This window comes from Camponotus floridanus, unplaced genomic scaffold (genome assembly GCF_003227725.1).
Source record: "Camponotus floridanus strain SB8 unplaced genomic scaffold, Cflo_v7.5 scaffold3, whole genome shotgun sequence".
NCBI classification, from domain to species: domain Eukaryota; kingdom Metazoa; phylum Arthropoda; class Insecta; order Hymenoptera; family Formicidae; genus Camponotus; species Camponotus floridanus.
This window is the reverse complement of record NW_020229436.1, coordinates 1818946-1842312: the sequence shown is the minus strand read 5'-3', so window position 1 is coordinate 1842312 and position 23367 is coordinate 1818946. Positions and strand designations below refer to the sequence as shown.

At 38.2% G+C, this 23367-nt stretch overlaps 1 protein-coding gene across 1 annotated transcript; it reads right to left on the bottom strand.

Annotated features, from left to right (window-relative positions):
• Positions 1-5286: 5286 nt before the first annotated feature.
• LOC109610054 (vesicular acetylcholine transporter) lies at positions 5287-10993 on the bottom strand. The gene is made up of 2 exons (XM_020027790.2): positions 10820-10993; positions 5287-8272 (listed from the first exon to the last, which is right to left on the bottom strand). Exon 2 carries the CDS (start codon positions 8096-8098, stop codon positions 6350-6352), a length of 1749 nt encoding a protein of 582 aa, XP_019883349.1. The 5' UTR covers positions 8099-8272; positions 10820-10993; the 3' UTR covers positions 5287-6349.
• Between the last annotated feature and the right edge of the window lie 12374 nt (positions 10994-23367).

The following is a 23367-nucleotide window of genomic DNA, read 5'->3' as shown; positions in this document are numbered from 1 at the left end:
CGACCGCAGAATAATATATATGTACACGTTACTTATGTAACGTTAAAATAAGTGACTCATATAACGAAATACTCTGCCGTAGCAAGAAAATTGAAACTTTTCTAAAATTAATTATATCATGTACATTTTTTTAAATATTATTATAGCTTCAAAATTAAATATCTAGAATTCATATCTAGAATTAGTTGAAGATTAAAATCTTCTCATTTATTGGTATCTCCTGCAATTTTTACATCTCTTCTTCTTTGCTTCAGCTTGAAAACTTATATATCGATTTTTTTTAAAAGAGAAAATTCAATATTTGACAAGAAAAATATATAATATGTCAAATATGCTTCTTATCGAAAGGTGTAACGAAAGGTGAACGAAATTTTTTAGTAAAAATGAAAAATAAACTCTGTCCACGAAATTCAACATTTTGTTCAAACTATGGAACAAAACTCACTCCAGATAACGTTGACAAAATTCAAATTGACATAATCGCGCTTTAATCTCTAAGCTTTATATACGTGATCGCGAAATCCACGCGTCCTCGTGTACCCCGCGTATTTCGTCTGATTAATCGATACGGTGGAGAATGGTGGCGTTATCGATGCGGCGTACTCGTTACGAGGCCGCGATCGATATCTGCGGAACGAGCCGCGGGCCGGTCGTTACCAGGAGACAGAAGGGGGAGAGAGACGGACGCCCTTTCCGGAGCATCTCTGGGGCTCGTCCTACCCTCTGTCGGGGCTGCGCCCTAATATAAATATTATTACACTTTGATGGGGTTAGGGTGACACTAGGGCCCCGCAGACATCCCGTGAATGCCTCGTTCCTCTCGCTTCGCTTCTCCGCGCTCGCTTTTTCATTAGGCCCGAATTCCGCGCGGCGCGTGCCGCGCGACAACGTTCTTAAGGGCTTACAGCCCTTTCCTCGCCCATCTCTCGTCACTTGTCGATCAAAGTTCATGATCCTTTGCAGCATCCCGCGATATGATACCGGTATAATTCGTCTTGGGGTATTGGTTTCTTCCCCTCCTTCTCTCTTCTTTTTTCTTGAACGTATCGCGAGAAAAAGATGAACAGTTGTATCATTTTGATATAAATGTGAGAATGATTTATGATCAATTCGTGGCGAATGCACTAGACTTTTCTTCCAATGATCGACTTTCGGCGAAATGAATTAAATTTGATTATTAATAAATCCTCTGTAAGAAAGCATAATATAATGCGATCTATATTTTATTTTAATATTATTTTTATTTTTTAATATTATTTTTTATCATTATTGACGCTTTGATATAAAACAGTAATAATTGTCTGTAAATATTGCGTGAAAGAAAATTAACTTTTCAATCAAAATGATAAGAAATAATTTCGAAAGGTCTTATCAATTGGATATTCAATTATCGATTTAAGAAATCATGATAAAGGCCATCGATGTAACATAAAGTGCAACACATGATATTCTTCGGTAACAATGACATCTTTAATAACCGGTTCAACAACATTACAGTGTCATAGGATTTCAATTACATACGCATTTCGAATTACTTGGTTTTTCATCATCAATTAAATATACATACATACATGTGTATGTGTGTGTCTTTAATGGTATACGTATATAGTCTCGCGAGTGTGTGTATCGTTTATGTGTGTGTTTGTATGTGTATATATACGCGCAAAGTGCGGACGTATTGCAATTAAGTTACGCTATGTTTACGGATAATCTCGAGATGCACGACCGACTCCTTTATCGCGCACGGATAATATGCATTATGCACGGATAATTAGATATATAATCCCGGTGGCCATGTTTTCCCTCCGTTCTCTCTCTTTCTCTCTCTCTTTCTCTCTTATGATATGTGTTCGCGTATTGCGCACAATGTCGTAATATGATAAACTGGAGATCGTCGATCTCCGGCACTCCGTCGCCGTCCCCTTTCTCGCAACACTTGGGAATTAGACTCGGTTTTGAGGTGAGAAAAATATTGTTGAGAAACTAGCGTTCACGTTTGCATTTTAAACACCATTCCCAACAGAGCGAGATTTCAATATAGGGAATGCACTTGGTTTATCTTGCTTCATCAAAGAAACTCCTTTTCAACGATAATCTTTTACGTAGGTATCTAATATATATTTGAAAAAGTTCAAATTTTAAATGAAGTTTGATACTTTTATCAAGTAGAGAAGAAGCAACGATTTATCCGCGAATTATCCGGTAATTATCTACAGATTATCGGTACATGATTTAGAAATTTCTCTGTACACAAGAAGAAAGAGAAATTCTCGCCATTTTCCCTCTCACTCTTAGTAATTACAACAAATAGTACCATCTTATAATCATCGAAACTTAACAAAATTTCTGACAACAGCGAGTCTCTTGTATTGTTCAGTAAGTGAGGATTTCAAAAGCAAAATAACCGATCACCGATGCTCCTCTTCTTGAAAGAGAGAGAGAGATAATTCTTAGATCCGAAAGAATTTTCTTTTTAAATTATAAGTCGTAAAAGCAATTCTAAATGTACTTGTTACATTTTTAGAAAAATCATTTATGTTACCATATTTTTTTGGAAATCGCGAAAAATGCACGCGCGTCTCTTCTATTTTATTCAAAAAGAAACTAATCTCGTTCTAAGAGAAGTTTTCTTCACTTTGCTTTTAAGGTCCTCACACAGATTCTACGTAGACGAATGTCAGGACAATAATAGCTGTGCCCATCACTGGCCTTTAGTCCCCCGACGCAGAAGAAAAAGGATTTTATTCGCACATACATCATCGCTTTCACAACATTCATAAACGATATGATACAAGTAGGCAAGATATGCATTGGATGTCACAGAACTATCGAAGACCACAAATATTAAGAGCTGAAAAACAATAGAAACAATGCTTATTTCATTGTTAAAGCTTCGAAAATACTCGAGTATCATAAAAAATGCAACAAATTTCCTAGATATGTGTGTGTAGATAAATAAAATAAAAGTTTTCTTTTTTGTCAAATTTTAAATGGATCTTGTTTTAATTAAAGTTTGAGCTTTTATTATATTATGAAAATATCGATCAAAGAATATGTAAATTGAAAGAAATGACAATAGTTCTAGGACGTCCAATATGCAACGCATCCGCACGAAGGAAAGAGGCTTCTCTTTTTCTCTCTTTCGCGCATAACATGTATTTACAAGAGACAGAAGAAGCTACGAATAATTCTTTATATGATATACGTGTAATATGTGTATGTATAACCGTAATGCAACCGATGCAATGTCTTGTCGATAATTATCGCAAGTTCTTTGACAGGGAATAACTCGGTTTTACTTGATTATCGAAGCGAAAAAAGCATGAGCTTTGTGTAATATACGATTATATATTTTAAAATAACGAAAGGGACATTTTCTGTAAAAATATAGAAAAATAATTAAATGCATTTGCAATTAAAAATATATTTAATTAGTTTAATTAAAAAAACTTGTAGTAGGTAAATCACAGAGTTTTTTAATCATTTCAAGGGGTATTATTGCGTTAGTTTTCGCTCAATTTACTAGCGGAATCGCGATGATAATTATCGGCGAGCCATACGTTGCCGCGTTACGATAAAATGCTTAACTTTAGAGGCCAGCTCATAGAAACGAAATGCCATTGCGGAGATAAAATGCTTTTTACTCTCTTCCTCAGCCATAAAACAAAAACGTATAGCCTACGTTTAGGTACATATGTATAGCGAGTGTCTAATAGAGAGTCTACGTTACGTTAGGTCGGGTTACACACTTGCTTGGATCTTTTACGGGGAGAACTTTTGTTAACGGTTATTCGTACTAGTAATCTCTCGCGACGCACGACGGGGGTAAAAACTGCAAAGTTCAGGCACTGTTAACTCAAAGCACCCGCGGAAATCGACCCTCGAGGATCCTCGCGACGACGGGCGTGTAATCCTGAGGTCCAAGATCGAAGCGAGCGAAACGGATTCCCTGAAGTTCGAGGAACCCCCTCTCCTTTTTTTACGCGCCCTTCTCGCCGGCGATGATCAATGTAACGGCGTTAGTTAATTAATTACTTATTTATTTATTCACTTTTCCCAACGCTTCTTAGTATTGACGAGTAGGTACGGATGTGTGCCGTGCACTCGGTCGTAAGATTTGACAGATATCGAAAGCTACGAGAAACACAAGTGTGCTTGTCGTCTTTATAAATGTTTCAATAAAAATTCCTACAAGAAAAGGAAACACATAGATACACAGAAAAAAAGAACATTCTGTTTTGAAAATATATTTAGTTTTAACATGGAAATCTTGAAATGAGATTATATTGCGTTAATTAAAGAAAAATATAATTGCTTGAATAATTGCTTACTTGAATGAAGCCATTTTATATAGTTCAATCAAGAAAAATGTATTCTTATGATTTAAGATTTAATTTTCTTGAATGGAAAAGAAACAATGTTAGATAAAAAATAACATTTTTAAATCAAAGATTATAATTTTCTTAAAGTAGAATTAAATAATTATATATTCTTGAGGTGACAATTACAATATTAAAATAAGATTATAATATTGTTGAAATTTAAAATTATTAAATTCTTCTAAAGAGATTATAAATTGTTGCGTATATACGAAACAATGAACGCATTAGTTTAAGTATACAAGTTTTGATTACACATTTATTTTTTTTTCTGTGTAAGTTGAAACAAAATTGTTGTTTTAAGCGAAGCAAATTTTAAATATTTGATATTAAAAAATTTGATTAAATATTTGAAATAATTAAAAAATATTCTCCTCATGCAATGATGTCTCGCGATAATTGCTGCGAAATCTTACAGCCGAGTCACTCTGACACATGATAAAGTTTGATATATTTATATACATATAGAAATGCATGTCTACGTCTAGATATCGCGCGATTTCCCGCATGAACCAAATCCGGTTCGAACGAAATATCTCTATAATTAGAAAAGTAATCTCATAAAAATACAGATATGTTTATACTTTGACGCGCTCGCGCTTTGGTACTGCTATTGCTCCGTTATTGCGGCAAAGTACTCGATTAGTGTGAGAAAAACTTAAAGGATTAAAGCAAAAATCAATCATTTAGAACAATATCTTTTTAAATTATTGTGTGTATATATGTGAGTATTAGAAAATTATTCAAGTGTTATCGAGTAATTGAGAAAAACACATATATTTATTTCATTAAAATTGTAAAAAGAGAAGTTTTCCTCCTTTTCGAAGACAAGAAAATAGATAAAGGAGTGTAAAACAATTTCAAACATTGAATTAAAAATGTTTAATAGACTTCACGTGTTATCTTTATTAATAATAATTTATAATGATTATTCCAGTTGTAGAAAAGAATCTTATTAACAATAAACGCGTAACAAATAACGGTTTTAGAATGTGAAAGCCTCGGATGATCGCAAGCAATCCAAGTTTCACTCCTAAATTTTTCTTGTAATAAAACTTTGAAAAGATCGAAGCAGAGAGACAAGTACTTTGTCAATAAAGAGCGATTCGCGGAACGCGAGCTTCGATCATCCTCGTCACAACCCTCCTCTATATGATCGGCTACCTAACTTAAAGCCTTACTTCCTAGATTTCTCTGACGCCTTAATTAATGATATGATATTTCCGTTCAGCAAGCAGAACGATTTTCAACGAAAAACGATAAAAATTCAAAACTTGCCCGGCGGCAATCCGCGAGCGAAGGTCCTTGCTGATAGGAAGCCTTCGTCGCGGCCGTGAATCCTCTCTTTCTCTTTCTCTCCCCTTACACTTTACGCAACGACTCGCATCCTAGATGTAGGATGCTACTTTTTCTTCTCTCCATAGCACCGATACATTACTCTTCCCTCTCACTCTTTGTTTTATTTTATTTCGATGTTGCGATTACTCGTCCTCCCTCGAGATCCTTATTCTCGCTTCCGGCGAATCTTTTCTGTACCAATCGTCGTCTCTCAGTCTTTCAACGACTTATCCTGCATATTTTTCAGCAACGTTTCTCTCTATTTTTCTTCCCTTCATACTCGTAATTCCTATTGCCGATACTACACATGGATCCCAGGACCGTCAGGATTCACCATGAGGATGACCTTCCGCGAGAATCCGAGGAAATCACTCTGGAAGTCGTTGCCTCTCATCATTCCCGACAAAGCACCGATGATAACCTCGAGCACGATCGAAATCCGGCGAGCGCGATCAGCGATCCCCCGCAGGCTGATCGAGCGTCCCGATCGCCGTCGCTCCTGAGGAGGATCTCGCCGAGCTGCCCTACGACGTCATTTCTCTGCCGTTAAGTTGTGGAAGCCTGTCTCGAAGACTCTCGAACGCACACCTTCGAGCGATCGTTGACGACACCGGTAGCGGCGGCCATCGCTCTTAATACATTCCTTGTCTAAAGGGATTGCTGTCTCCGGCCGGTCGTTGGTCCGTCTGTCTCCTGAAGGGATTCACGTCAACCTGGCCACCCTGGCCTGGTTGCTCCTGGTCGGCCACGTAATTCCTCTGCTGGCCGTAGTCGCCAGGTTGACCGTAGCCTGCCGGCGGTTGATTGTAGACCGGCGGTTGTTCGTGCGCGGATTGAGTGTAGCCAATGTTCGCGTTTTGCGCGCCGTAGCCGCCATAACTTGCCTGCATGGGCGTCTGATAGTTCTGATCGTAACCTTGGTCGATATTCGTCTCCATGCGTGTCTGATTCAGGTGGTTACCTATCTCGCCGGTGATCGGCCGCTGCTCCTGCAACACGTATGTCTGGTATTCCTTATCGGGTGGATCCTGCATCAGTACGTTTGCTTCATCCTGGAACGGCTTGAAATCGTAGATGTGCCGCAGGTAATAGAGCACTGGCGCGTAGAGAAGATTTGAGAAGGCGATGCCAATGTTGAGCGCGGTGAAACCGATTGCCTCGACCACACCGCCAGCTATGATCGGGCCCACCGCGTACGCCACGCTATACGAGATGTCTGCAATCGCGTAGATGCTGCCGTAGACCGATACATATCTGACGTCCACCAAGTAGCCTAGAGTAGGCAGCAGAGCGGTGTCGATGAGCGCGATGCCGAAGCAAATGCCGCACAGAGGTATCATCAGCACCTTATACGAATTGGAGAATGGTATAATGAAGCAGCAGAGGCCCTCGAGCGCGAGTCCGCCGGCCGCCATCAGCCATTGATACTGCGGATATTGCTTGGCCATCTTCACGGTGATTATTACACCGACTACGTGAGGGAAGAAAGCCGGCAGCCATACCATACCGATCTTCCAGTTGTCGTGAGTCATCGTGTCTTCCATCCATAGCGAGATGGTTGGCTCGAGAAAGGCCAGCGCGACGTTGGACATCATCAGAGCACCCGCACATACAGCGATGTACGGGTCCATTAGCAATCGCCAGATCGGTATCGTCGACTTGGGCTCGTGATTGCGTGACTCGCGTAACTGTTCCTTGATCGGCTTCATCACCAGCAGCAGCATGAAACCGTCCGCTAAACTGACGAATGCTAGTATCAGAAACGGCACCTCCTTGCCGGCAAACTGATACAGGGCGCCGCCAAATGGCGGCGCGACCAAGCAGCCGAAACTGATAAACGCCAAGGCGATGCCGAGCGCTTTCGAACGTTCCGACTCCTCGGTGAAACGATCAGCGATCATGGCAAGGCCGGAGGTATCGGCGAATGCGGAACCGACACCTTGCAGACTCCTCGCGAAGAACAACACGCTGTAGCTCTTGCCGCACGCAAACACGCTGGTTGACAGGAACATGATGCAGAGACCGATCATCATAGGTATGTCGTAGCCGATTCGGTCGATCAACGCCCCGGAGAACGGATTGACCATCAGCTGCACGATCGCCTTCGATGCGAATAGCATCCCGGTAGCGGAGTCCTGACCGGGATGACTCGGCGTATCGGTGGAATTGGGCGTCTCCTCGATTGGCCCAAACGCGCCCACATATTTCAGATAGTCGGGTATAATCGGCACAATCACCATGTACAGCATGTTATCCAGCAGCAACGCCACGGAGACGATGACAAGAATCAGCTTGCGCTGAGACTTGGGTTCCTGCAGCTTCGACCAGACGATCTCCTTAAGTTCGCCGAATTCCATGTTGAGTATCGGTATCGTCGTCATGATGTTCTCTAAGTGGCCGCTCGCGGAGCGACCGGTTTTCTCTTCCGCTTTTTTTGTATGTGTCTTAACGGGTGAGACTAACCGCGGTCACCAGTCGTGCGACCTCGGGAAGCGAACGTGACGAGGAGATCGTCGCGATAGGGGCGGCGCGCATCAGGCCGGGCCGGGGGTAACCTACAACAGATCACCGAGTTGGCGATTAGCTCTCGCGTTCGATTAACCGATTCGCGCGAGTTTTTCTTTTTTTTTTCTTTTTACACGCTGTTTACGCAATACCGCTTCTTCGCGACGGCAACCGACAGGCTTCGCGACGGATTAGCAAGAGATTACCGTCAGAAAAAAATGCGTCGGAGAAGAGACTCGGGATTGGGAAGAGTTGAAGAAAAAGAAGAAAAAGAAGAAGAAGAAAAAGAAGATGGGGGGGGGAGCCCTGACCCGGCCTGGTCAGCGCGAAACGACGATGTCCATCCAAACCACCCAGAATCTATCGTCCGACCCAACCACGCGATCACGATAAGCAGCACTTTTGTGCAGCAAGGAAAATGCACCCCCGCTCTCTAGACTATTTCTCTCTATCCGGGTTGCTTCCCCGCGCGTGTTTGAAAGAGAACACGACACCGGATGGAGGCTCCCCCACGATAAGGCGTCGCGAGATCGACTCTATATACCTGAGCCTGGTATATCGTGTATCGTGTTACACGGTGGAGATAAAAACAGCGCGGGAAAGCGCCAAGAAAACAAGGGGCGAGGGTCGACGCGTGCTAGACTTTGTCGGCAGGGTCGCTAATCACTTCACGAATGTTAGCGTTATTAGGAGTATTAATGGCGATATTGCTGTTCGATATTATTAATATTGTTATAGTTTTATCGAACTGTCATAGTTGAAAATAATGACCAATTATATAAAATGAATATAAAATAAACAATAAACAATATTAGAGGGCCTCCTTCGGTTTAGAAATAAAGAGTTTAGGAGTTAATTAAATTTTCATAATCATAATAATAATTCTTAATCAAAGTAATAAATGTCTTACGTCTCCTTCTTTCCTTCCGATTTGCATGTCGCGGTTATTTTATAAAAGTGATTTGAAGCGTCGGATAAGAGTGAATGATGCGTACACGGTTGCTTTTAAATGCATTCAATCGAGACTAACGAGACACTAAGAATCTTTCCTTCTGTGAGGTTGCAGCAACGTGCGATAAATAAGATCATTGATCAAAGAGAGTGCCTGATGTAATCAGTCAATATTCATCGCCTGATATCTATGAATAATCATGAGAAAAGACAATAAAGAAAATAGAAAAGATAATAAGGAAACAATATTTTCTCAGAGATATTCATAATAAATTATTAACGTGTCGAAATTTATTAGAAGAAATCGATGACGAAACTAATCAACAACTTAAGCAACAAACACCTAAAATATAAGTGTTATTCAGAAATAGATCTTATTAAGAAAACCGATTAATTTAATCAATAATTATTTAATATAAGCCTTATTAAGAAATTAATGATAATTAATTTCTTAATAAGACTTATATTAAAGGTTTAACCAAGTCTTATTGAGAAATCAATAACGAATCTAATAAAATCAATAATAAATCTTATTGAGAAATCAATTTAATCCAAATAAATCTTATTAAGAAACCAGTAATAAATAAACTTGCAAATAAATAATTGCGAAAAATCTAATTGAAATACAAAGCCAAAAACATAATTTGAATCGATAATAAAAAGGGGAACCTTACAATGCATCAGTTTCTTTTCTCAACAATCTTTCTCAACAAATTCTACCAACAAAAATGTACAAATAGTATCCTTAATGCGAGCTCTAAATTTTCGATCAAACGTCAAATGCATTATTTATATCTTCATATTATTTTTAAGCGAAAGAAGACTTCATAACACTATTGTGTAATTATGAAACTTTAATTATTTAAATGTCCATATAACTGTCTAAAATTTTCTACTGTCTAAAATTTAATCATTTAAATTTTCATAATCTACTACTGTCAGTTACCAAAAATAAAAAAAGTTAGTTTTTAAAAGTTACTAAAATTATTAAAATACTTTATATAAAAAAATTGCATTAAAATAGGCAGTTTTTTTAAAAATACGATTCATGAATGTTTTTAAATCCTTTCTGTTACTTTCTCCGTTTTTCCTTTTAAATTAACTGAGAGACCAGTGCAAGAGCACGAAAATACGATAATTATACTTTAAGAGTACAGTAAAACAATGGGTGTCCGAAAGGGTTGAGGGCAGTAGAAACTAGAGCCACATCTCTCTTACAAGCCGAAAAACGGGAAAAATTGGTAAGTGCAATTAATATAAAGTACACTTAGCAACTTTTTTTCAGGAACGCGACAATTCGCCGCAATCTGGATTAAATATCTAATTTGATTTGCTGCGTGCTCCGACTCCATTATTCACATACTCCGTTATTATCCTAATTCATCGGAACCTTTCGTGAATGTAAAACAAAAAAAGTGCGATTTAGATTTAGCTGGTACTCGTAGCCTGTGCTACAATATTTAACATTTAAGGCACAGAATTATAGGGGTCGATCGATTTCGAGACGATGGTTCTCGCGTTCGCGAAACGACGCCTGTCGATCGTCGTCGTGGTCCTCGTCGTCCCGAATGTGATCGATAGGCGGACTTGGAACGCGAGCCTCCCCGACGACATACGCCTTACGCAAAAACGATTCATCGACTCACCGGAGTTACTGGCGAACTTCTGCCTGAGGGAATTGGCAAGGCGTTGGGGGCCCGCCAAGGTCGGAAGACCGGCGAGCAAGCCGCTCAGAGTCGAGGCGACGTCCGATCCGTCTTCGTCCTTCGAGTCGTTCACCGACTCCTTGGCTCCCCGCGTCCCCGGGCCCTCCACCTTTTCAGCCGAGTTCACAACCGAGCCTGCAACAGCGATAGCATCTCTGCTTATTAGATTAATTTATGAACGATTAGTAGCAATAAAAATTTGTCATTTTCAGAAAAAAAATGCACATGCACAAGTGCATACTTTCGAGAGAAAATGTGTGTTTGCAAGAACATAAGTCTAACGCAAAAGTAGCATTGTCTCTACTAGAGCAACAACAGGTTTTATATGCAAATTATGTAATAACAGATTTACACTTATAAAAGTGTATATGTTTATGCCCTCTCGCTTTTGTAGAGGAACCTGGTTTAAGAATGAAACAAAGGGAGAGTCCGTCAACCTTCGAGTTGAAATTCATCATCATCATCATATTTTTAACCCGCGCAATCGCGCGTGAGGCAACATCGCTTTTACTCTACATATTCATGTCCTATCGTGTATATATATACGTTCGACACAATTTTTACTAACCTTTCTATTATCTTATGTACGCGTTATACCAATGGGCAGGTTAAATTTACCGTTTCTGCATCTATCTATAACATCCGGCTCTCTTATACTGTGCACATTTGAGGAAGACCGGGCATTACACACGTGCGTAACTTCCCAAGGTAATTTTTACTCCCCCGCATCGTCGCATCGCAATATAGTTATTTGACAGCCACGTGTTATTTCGTACGTCGTTGTTTGCAGGAGGGGTTCAGTAATGTCCCTTATTATCCGTGTCGTTCTTGTAATCGCAAATTTCAAACTCTAGGATTTCCTTAGTGTCAATTTGATCACGCGTTACACAACAAACACCATTCTCGGCGGAGAATTTAAATTCATATGAAAAAAATCTATGCTATTTTTTAAATTCTAATTCTCAATCCTGTCATTTTTATTATATTTTTTGTCAGAATGCAATTATATCTTATAATAAGTAGAGTAAAAATCTTTATTTCGTGATTTAACGATTAAATTTAATTTAAAATATTGTATTGCAAATAAAGCAATTGTTGCGCCACAAACTAATAATAAATATAAATCTAAAGTGAAAGATAGATATATTAATTATTTTTAAGATAACAAATTTATCTAAAAAAACAAGATTGATGCAGAGAAAAATTGATGCAATTGCAGAACAATAGAAAATTAATATTATAATGTGATATGATTTGTGCAAGTATATATATATATATATATATATATATATATATATATAATATATATATTTTTTTTAACTCCCCTTTAGCTAGCTCACATGTTATTCAGACAAAGCAAGTTAGAAAAAAGCGTGAAGAAAAATTGTGCAGAAGCGTGAATTTTATTAATCCCTCGAGAATTCGATTGAATCTTATGAATCAAGAAATTTCAATATATGCACGAAATTATCGAAAGAACATTTATACCGGAAGCATTACATATCTCAAGGATTACCGTCGCATCAACATAAATTTTTAAAAATTCAGGTTTAACACAGGAATAATTTTTCATCATTCAACAAACATCGAAAAGAGGGAAAGAGAACATTTATAAATTACACGAGATTCTAATTCTCTCTCTCCCTCTCTCTCTCTCTCTCTCTCTCTCTCTCTCTCTCTCTCTCTCGAATCGTATTGGAAACTACCGATTCCTGCGAAACGAGCCCGAAAGCCGCGCGCCAGGATCAAGAAGATTCATAGGAAATTCCACGAACGCGTGCACCTTTGAACATACGAGGAGGAAGATGAGAGAGCGAGATGAGCAAGCGAGAGAAAGAAATGATGCGAGAATACAGAGCGAGGAACGAGAGATCGGATACTTACTAAGACCGAAGGGCTCCCAATGGCAGGGGCGTCTCGGCGTGTCTCTCCGTCGGGGTGGCTTTAGAACGTCTGCCCTCGTAGTCCTCCCCGCCACCGGGTCGCCACGGCGCCCTCTCTTGCCGTCGCGGTAGCGGCAGCGACGTCGGCGTCGGCGGCGGTTCCGTTGCGGAAAACACGACAGGGCGCAGCCGCGACCACCAGGGTCCAGGGATTGGCGGCGGCGAGGCCGTGCGTCAGCCCCCAAACCCTCCACCATTGACTGTACGCGGGCGCCGGCATCCTCCGGGGGTGACGACGGCGGCGGGTGAGGGTGGCAGGCGGGGGAGACCAGGTATAACGACGACGACGACAACGGTCGATGCTGCCCGGTATTTCTGGCGTCAGGTCGATATCGGCCTCACCTGTGCGAGGCGACTATGTGGGCTGCCACCCGTTCCGAAGGGGTTCTCGAACGGCCCCGCTCGTTTCTTCTCCTCCCTTCTGGGACCAGTGCTCTTCAACCAGCGGATCGCGTGCTTACCAACCACCTGGTCGCGCGAGGATAGAGCGAGGTGGAAGGTTGCGAGACCCTGTCCCGAGTGGCGGCTCCGTCGTGAGTATAGCGCGCTTCAGTTTTCCAAGAGACATTGCCATCGTGCTCTCTTCCGTCTTCGTTTACTAGAGGCTCTGGAGGCTCTTGGAGGATTACGATCGTTTACCGGTACTTAGCGAGGATTAGCCACGCGTTCGCCATAATCGCGCTCGGCTAGGACGACATTTGTAAATGTAACTTAGACGCTGCTATGCGTTAATCAAGATTCGCGTTTGCATATCGAGCCTGTTCGATTAATATTGGATTTTGTTCACGATCGTTTTGCTTTCAGTGACGTTATAATTTTCGAAATATGCCTAAGATCATTGCTGGTCGTACCACAAGTAAAAATTAATTAATAATGTACGATAACATTGGATTGATTATTGATATTACATATATACATTATTTGATACTGCATTAAAATTTTTTATCCCTTTCTTCCTTTTTCCTATCGATACAAAACGGAAAGCAAAGTAAAAGATAGATTAAAATACCTTTTTCGATGTGGAAGTATAATGCAAAGTTAATTTTAATGTGATTAAAAGTGATCCTTTCTTTTTCATATTATATAATATATATTTAAAAAATTTGACAAAGTCTATGCCAATCAAATTGAAGATTATTTTACTCTTTTTTTCGTGTCATAAGAATACACACGGCAAATTCAAGGTAGCCAGGTAGTTGCGAATAAGGGGATTGAGAATCAGCTTCGAAAGGAAATACGAGAGGTCAAAAGTCGAGTGACCGAGGCTGCGTAACGAGTTCGTGCTAGACTTTCTCGAGTCCTGCGTAAATCGATCAATGTTAATCATATATAAGGTCAAAGGTACCTTAATGTCGGTTGCGAGGAGAAGCGAACACGCGTTTATTTGACACGCGTATCCAATATCAAAAATTCCATGTTCTATGTAGCTTATTTTTAATATTTAAAAAACGCACTAGTTATTTTTACAAATTCAACACCTTCTCTCGTTTCCCTCACATTTTCTTTTATTTTTATCGAAGCCTTCTGAGATTGTATTATATAAAAATACATTACTAGGAGAAAATCCTTAATGGGATTAACTTACTCACTTTAAAAAAAGCTAGCTGAAAACTTAGTAAAAAAATGTAAAAAATTTGCAATTTTTCTTCTAACATAAACTTAACTTGTATTAAATATAATTATATAATTATTGGTATAATTATTGGTAATTTGATATAATAAACTGCAATCATATATTGACATACAGGTAATGTGATTGCCATTAAATATTACTAACGAGAAGAGAGAATTTTTTAAACTTTGAATCATAAAGTATAGGCTAGTGAATTTTTCATTCACTTATTGTTCTATGCTTCTTCTATTGAAGTTTCCAATATCAAACAAGAACTCAAGCAACTCTAAAGCCGAGGAAATATAGTAACTAATATATCATCCGTTGTTATTGTTTAATTATTCAACGTAAAATTGTTTCTTTTATTTCTTTTATCAACGAAATTTCAAAATTTAAGTTAAATAAATAAATAATCAAGATAACCAGTACAATTTTTATTGTTTTATAAATGTTTTAATACGTATGATGGTAGGGTATTAAAACTTTTGAAATATTCAACAAAATGTTACGTAAATGTAACATAAATAATAATTTTAATAGATTACATTTATTTTACTTTATTATTAATTTTAATTTATTATATTTGTTTTATGCTAGAAAGATAATCTATCTGATAATAAATTACGTAATTTAATATAAACAGCTTATATTCAATGTATCGATGAGAAAATTACAATTGTAAATATTATAGTTTTAGAAATTTATTGGAATTAATATCATACAACATTTTTCCCATGACGCCACTTCCTTCGCTAGCGAGAAACGATCAAATGTTAAATTAAAGCCTGCTTTTGACGTCGGATCGCGACGGTTACGTCACTTGCGCAATGTCATTTGATGACATTACCAAGCACGTCGCGTGGCTATTGTATCCTGATCGACAGGATAGTCAGCGAACGAATTAATAAGTAAAGAAGCTAGTTTTCCTTTTCTATGCTTTTTCTCTTAGAGTATCAAAGTAACAGTTATTATATCTTATATTAAAAAAGATAATGAGGATATCGAATTTATATTATATATTCCAAAGGAATACTTTAATCGATACGTTGTTTCTCGAGTAAGATTGATTGGATTACGCTTCCAAAGTACTTGACTTTGAAACAAAATAAATTAAATCTGTTAAGAAATCTGGCATTAATAAATACAATGACGTTTAAAGGCATTTATTATGCATAAAGAATATTATTAAAAAAATATCATGAATATCAAATTGTATCCTTCACTTTCCTTTGATTTAACATAATGCGACCTGTTAAAAAAATGAAACATTTTTCTGTATTTTGTGTCTTGTCGCAATTTTTTCTCGTACCGTTTATTTCAGCGTTCCACAGCCGCATAACGTTAAATACCTGCTGGCTCGCGCTCGTGTCTTTTCGTTCAGGACCAAAAATAGATATCGATCAGTCGACCCAACTGTCGACCCAACATTTGGCCAACGCGAGCGCATATTCGTATGTGCCAACAACCGTAGCGTCCGCAGAGAGGATCATTCGTAACGTTGTAGCTGCGACCGCGGGAGGATGGGACCTGTCACGTTTTTCCATCACTGTCGACTTTCGCGCGACTTGTATTCTGCGGCTAAATCCATTCGCGGACGGACAGACGCGGATACAGAAATAAATGATCATCGGTTGATGCCATTAATGCCCTTTGAGAGCGCTACGCGCCGCGTTTATCTGACAGCTCCACTTTTTCACGTTGGAAAGACTTGGGATTGGCGATCACGACTCGCTTCTCTGACTGGCGACATGAAAACGGATGCACACGTGCCGCAGGACATTATAAAATGCATAATTCGTGACATCTCTCGGATGGCTTAACCGATATTTAATATTCCGCTATTACGTAATGTAATAAAGTAAATGCAAATATGGATTCCATTGTGCAACTAGTTAATTGTCCTTTTTGTGTTATTTCACTACGTTAAAAAAGATATATTTAAATATTTAGTTTGATATTTAGAAATCTACGTCATTTATATGTATATTGTACATACAGAGTAAATATAAAGTTGATTAATTTGTAACGTAGAAGAAATTAAACGTGAAATGCGGCTTTGTTTTTGTATGCCAAATGCAATTTGAAAAAAAATATTTATAAATATATATTTTTTTAAATATTATATAAATTTCAAAATAAATAGTAGCTAAAACCTACTGATTTAAAATTTTTTTAAATTTCATCTCTATTATTTTAACAGCAGAGAAGGAACAAATGCTTGTTTAATATCAAGATAGTTTTGATGGCAGCATTGAGGTCACTATTGTACTATTATTCAAAAGAGATGTTTAGAGAATCGCGAGATAGAATAGTCAACGATAAGTAAGAGACTAATTAACGTAAAATATTGCATTTCTACTTTGTGAATAGAGATAACACCAACATTCAGATAACGCTGATGATGAAAGCATTATTCTCTCCCCGCATTCGAACTTTCTTTGATTACCAATCGTTAATAAACTCGTCTTTATTGTCTCGATCCTAATTATCTATGCCATATTATTATCTTCTGTCTTTTACGAGATAAAACAAGTAATTATTTTTGCTGAATAATTTTTTATCAATATAATAATCGTAAAATCTCGGTACTCTTTTTCGTTAATTTTTGAATTTCTCTTTTTGCACGAGTGTCACTTAAATCATCATTATTTTCTCGGACAATTATCTTTCGGGCAGGTTCGAAGCTAGCCGTATAAACTAACGAATATCTCCTCGCAATATCTTAATATGGCGATGCGTAATTACGCAGCGTATACGTGACGAGTCACGTCTAAAGTTGCGTGAATGTTTCGCCGCAGGAAGAATAGAAGATAAAACAGAAGAGTACGAATGACTGAGTCGAATGATATACGGGTCTCTGTTGTATAATGCCCGAGGGAATATTATCTAACGACATTGCGTATCATCGTTAGAGATTCATAATATATAACTTTTTTTCATAGCATAAGGTAAATGGCTATAACTTCATCAGCGGATATAATTTTGTCAAGCCTTCTTAAAATTAAATAAATTAAGCAATCTCGCGTATATCGACTATATTTCCCGATTTCGAACGAATGTTCAAATCGTATAAAAGAAATGTCAAAATGTCGAACATCGACGCGTCAAACTGAAGAAACGGAAGTGGAAGTGTGTAAAAAGATATGAGAGAGATATAAAGGAAAAATAAAAAGACGAGAAATGCAAAATTGCATTCGATGCAGATATCTAGAACTATAAATATGCGCTCCCTTTTGCAAGGAAAAAGACGGGAAATTCCGCGGCAACGAAATCCTCGTAAAGGCGGAAGATCCACGTCAGCTAGACGTATTCATTCGTAATTACGAAAATGCGTGTACGTGCGTAAGGTCTGCGGCACGTTCCAGATCGCGGAACTCCTGGAGCGGCGGGCGAGGAAAAAAAATGGAGAAGAAAGAGAGAAGGAGAGTCACGCGGGGGAGAAGAAAGTATCCGATGAGGAAGAGAGTCGACGACTGGAATATCAAGCGAACGGCCCGTGTAATTCGGTTCCTTACGATCGAGTTCGCCGACTCTCGCGCGCCAAATCTCTCGCAAAATCTCGTTAGAGAGACAAAAGAGAGTCGCAGGAAATCAAATCCTACCGGATTTCAGCAATCCCGTGCACGGCATAACGTGCGTATTGCGTAAACGGCGTCCTTCTAACTGTGTTCCCGGTTTATAACGCTCTTGCCATTGTATGCGAGAGCGATACGTCCAGAGGCGAGACGCGTCATGCGTTAGCACATTCGAAGGACAACGCAATCGCGAGTAAAGATTTGAAACGGTGTAGAAAGTTTTTATTAAAAAAATAAAATTAATTAAGAAACGTCCGATGCAAAAGGATGCTAAGTTTCTGCTCTTGGAAACTCTGTGTGTGCAGAAAGTAATGCAAGTAATATCTCTTAATTAAGCAAGTTATGCACACAACTTGCTCTGCAGAAAGTTAACTCTATTAGCGAGTCAGGCAAAATTTATACTGACCTTTAGTAAACAACCACGCAACGAACGTTATATCATTGTTAGTTTACAAGGGATGTTTAAACTTCGCGGATTAGCACATATTAGAAGCAGATTCTCGGCAAGACACCTCCGCGGGCTGTTTGACAGGTGATTAAAAATGCGATGCACGGGCAACTTTGACGGAATCCCGGCGTTGAGAAAAGACCTCGTTGCAACTTGTGCGAGCGCCAAGTATCATTAGCATAGGCAGGCAGCAAGCAGGCTTGCGAGGAATCGATGCACGTGCTCCCGTACAACCGTCAATTTATCGTGTAATGTTAATGTCGCAAAGTGTTCCGCTCACGCTGCCATGTTTGCGACACGCCAACATTTGTGCCATGAAAGGAAAGGACGCGAGATTGAAAATCAAAAGATCCTGGAAAATGCAGAATTTATTAAATGTGTATTCGACGATACAGCTAAATTACGTCGTCTCGAAACTAACAACACATAGATATTAAATTAATTTAATATTTTCACACGAAATATATCTCTCAAGTCAATTATAAATAGTTTCTAAGTCACGACAAAATTTAAGAATTTTTTTTATCAATTTATATATTATTTCGATAGAATATATGTATGTACATGTATTCTGATTTTTTAAGTGATTTTTATAAAAGAAAATACTCATCACACGAATATCATAGATTATTATTTAAAAAATTACATTTTTATGAATTAATTCAGTAAAAAATCTTAAAATCGATAAATTAATTCCGAGAGATAAAAATTAAAATTCTTATAGACATATATTATTATTTTAAAAAATTACATTTTTATGAATTAATTCAGTAAAAAAATCTTAAAATCGATAAATTAATTCCGGGAGACAAAAGTTAAAATTGTCGCGGACAATCAGCAGGCATTGAGAATATCATCTACCACGCTCCGAGGATGCAACAGCAGCGACAAGCACCTGACATGTAGGCTAACATTTATGGGAACCTAAGGTGAGGCAAGAGACTCGCGCAAGAGACGGACGATGCCAGGTGGGCGCAACAGAAGAATACAAATCGCGCAATAGGTTCGTCCGCGTACGCCCACGATGCATCGCCCCGAGACGGAATTAAAAACTGGAACGCAAACGCCCGATTTCGCGTACGAAGGCCAAAAGAAAAAAAGCGAAAAAAATGAGAGCGAGTACCCGGAGCGGAAAAAAAAACAGGGCGCGACGATTATCCGTGAGAGACGTTCTAATCTTTGTGTTCTTTCGATGGAAACGCGTGTCTCCGTCCCTGCACACGCACTTTGTCACTTTTCCTTTCTTCGTTCTCTCTCCGGAACGCTATTAACCTGTCTTCTCTCTTGGAATCATGATTTTGCTCTCTTCCTCATTCTTTTCATCCTTCTTTTTTTTTAAAGAGTTAATCAAGTTTAAAATTCCATTCAGTCATTCGAAGACTGTAGTCTTCCGGAATAATTTTACAGTGATCTTGAAGAGTAGCCTTCACTAATTTAATATAAAACGCAATTTTATAAAATTATTATTATTAAACGCAATTATATAAAATTAGACGTTTAAATAAAAAAATATCCGAAGAGAAGATTACAATATTTTTTATATAAGATTGATTTTTACAAGATTTTTTTAATAAGATTTATATATTTTATTTTTTTATCAATATTCATTAAAACATTATTAAACATTTATAAACTTGTCAATCTAAGATAAAAATTGTAAAGGCTCTGTAAGTCGGAGAAGAGTGACAATCTCTGAGGATAAAGATACAGAGATATCCGACGGTTCTAAATTTAAAACATCATCCCCAGCCGGAGAATAATCATGCGAAACGCCAGTCAATGTTCTCGAGTCCATTAAAAAAGCACACCAGACAGAAAATTGTTCTCGTATATCCGGCAGCAGCCACCCGCGCGATTCTCACCACCGCACCGGCTCGCGATGACGGGGGGTTGCCAGCTCCCCGAAGGAAGGAAGGGCATCGCGTCACGAACGGGGGTGAAACGAGTCCCTCTGTTTGATCCGCAAACACTGTAATTGCCTGGAATATTATATTAGGTACGCCGTTGCGGATGACGACGGAGGAGTGGATGCGCCGCCGCGGAGGGATGGTTTAGGCCCGAGGGGGGCTGGCTGGAACAAAGGGGAACGACGGCACCCCCGAGCGGGAACGCGAGCCGGAACAATAATTTATTTTTGGCCTCGTCTCGAAGGGAACACTCTGGCTGTGGCAGGTACGCATTAACCTTCATTCTCGATCGCGGGTCACTCCCGTTTAAATGAGAATGGAATTACGTCGAGAAAATGAAGTTCGGAGAGAAAGTTTAATTTTAATTATATAAATAATGTTATCGATTTATTTCTAAAATTTTCGGTCGTTATATTCTCAAATATTTGTACGTTTCTTTACATTTTCTCGGTTTTTAAATATAATATAATGTGATATATGTGTAATATATATGTAATATTAATTAATATATAAATGTATATATATTTTATTATAAATAATATAAATATATAATATATATTATATAATAAGTATGTATATTATATATTATATATTATATAATAAGTATAAAAATGTATTATGTATTATATATTATATAATAAGTATAAAAATTTTAAAAACGCTTTTACATATTCTTTACAGAAAATTTTTTTTAATAAATTAATAATATTTATATACATATATATATATAGAGAGAGATTTTCATAATCCTTAACTTTTTCGATCTTAGAATTCTTCCAATTCTCAAGAACTTTTAGAGAAATTTCCTCTTTTTACCTTTTCTTTAGAAATTCTTTCACGTAAATTGGTTTTTTTATCGGTTATTTAAACATTCGAAATACGCTAATGTTCAACTACTTTGTTCGAAAGTCCTCCCTACGTAATTTCGTCATCGTCGCTGTTACGAGCGAACGTGATTTGCATAAATTGAAAGGCAGGTTCGAAATAATGAGCGTTGAAAGCGAGAGAGGAAGCGGGAGATGGTAAAAAGGATAATCAGGAAGAAGAACGAGGAGGTTCGCTCGCGACGAATTAAAATCTCCGGAGATCGGGCTCGCTTTTCTCTCCATTGCGTTTCCGCGCTCGTTTGATTCATTCGCGCTTCCGTGTAACTATTAAAATTAGCAAGATTACCATTTGCTTCGTTGTCCTCGCTGCTTCGAGTGTTCTCGCATGCGAGGATTTGAATGACGTGATTATTATGGATAGGTCAAGCCACGCTTCTCTCTCGAGCAATATTTGTCTTAAAAATCTATGAAAAGGTTTGCAAAATCAATTCTTGAACAAAGTTAAATATTATGGCAGTGATGAGGGATCGAGAGTCTTAAAGATGTTAATGATTCATCTTACATAACTCGAAAGCACCGGAAAAGTATCAAGATTTATTCTTTATTTTGATAAACTATTTTGTAAAAAATTTAACGATATCGAAATACGAGTGTCGAAAGTGTCGCAGTGATATTTTTTCACATTTACAATTTTAATTCACTTCTCTGTCACGTAGCGATATTAAAATATTCACACGAGGAAACGCAAGGAAATTTTTTAATGTCATACATCTAATCTTTTGCAAAAGTTTTGTACCTAGTAGCTAGAGTTTGCACAATATCCGAGGCAAGGAGCCGTTAAACAGGCGACATTGCAAGTGGGCAACCTGCCTATGGCGCCTTGCGAAATTCTGGAATCCTACTGTTACACGCATGAAAAATCGATTGACGCAATTATGCATTTATTTCTCGTTCCACCGGCGCCAACGAAAAGGAAAACGCATGTCGTGGAATCGTAATTGTCGCCTAACCGGCTAATGGCATTTACGTAACTTTGTCGCGATGTAAACAAGGTTTCTCATGCAAATAATCGAACTCACCTAACGAAGTACGAACGAGGCATCGATAGTCGGGGAAAGCGATATAAAGAGGTGCGCTTTCATCACCTCCGACAAAGGTTAAAAATTTAGAAAATTTCAATCATGAATAATTATTTCTACCAATACCTGCTTTTAAACTCTAAAATGTATTTAGAGATATATAGATGTTTAAAAATATTTTATCACATTTTTATGTCGATATTTTAGCAGTCTTCCTTGCAAAACTCCAATTACATAATTTTTAAAAATTCAAATCGTGTAATAAAATATTTTATATATCATACGTGTAGCAATATGTCAATTGCTGTTTGTATAAAGACATCATCTTTTCATTTAATATAGACTAGCCGAGCGCAATCTTATGTTTACTGAGGTGTTTTACAGCACTCTATATTTTACAGTCGTTTAAGATACAAGAGCGACGTAGTCGCCGAAGACAGCCGGTGCATAGGTAATCGCCGAGATTATAACTCGTAGAGTATGCGCGATGTAAATCGCGGTGACCATGGCCTGCGCACGGGATCGATTAGCTTGACGGCCTTAAAACAACGCAAACATTTCGCTTAAGAATATAACGCGATCCCGTTTCGCGTCAATCGATATCTTCTACGACGGACAGAAAAGTGCGCTGTAAAGAGACGTAAGAAACGCCGCGAGGAAGACGAGAGAATTACAAAATCCGCTCGCATGATCGCTGTAATCTCTCAAGAAAATGACTGGAAAATTTAGAGAAGGAAATCGCGCGATTCAGTTGGAAAAGTCATGTCCGATATGACAGCGAAACCAAGAATCGCGAGTGCGCGCTGTGAATAAAAGATGTGGGCGGTCAACCATTATTACAGAATGGTCCAGTAATGGAAAATTGCGAGAGACGTTGTAAATTGATAAAGTAGAGATTCTGGTGCTTTTTTATTTGCTTCCGACTCCAATAAAGTGATATATGATGCTTCAGATAATTATTTCTTTTAAATGTTTTATCCTTTTAAAAGAGAAACTGTTAAATTTTAAAGATCAATTAAGCTGGATTGTATAGTTTCTATTAGATTGCTACTTGCCATACTAATAAATTACAAGTGCAATTTGCGAATTTTGTATTA

What these genes read in the sequence shown, in the direction of transcription:
- LOC109610054 (XM_020027790.2), bottom strand. Translation starts at nt 8,098, where the DNA reads ATGACGACGATACCGATACTCAACATGGAATTCGGCGAACTTAAGGAG.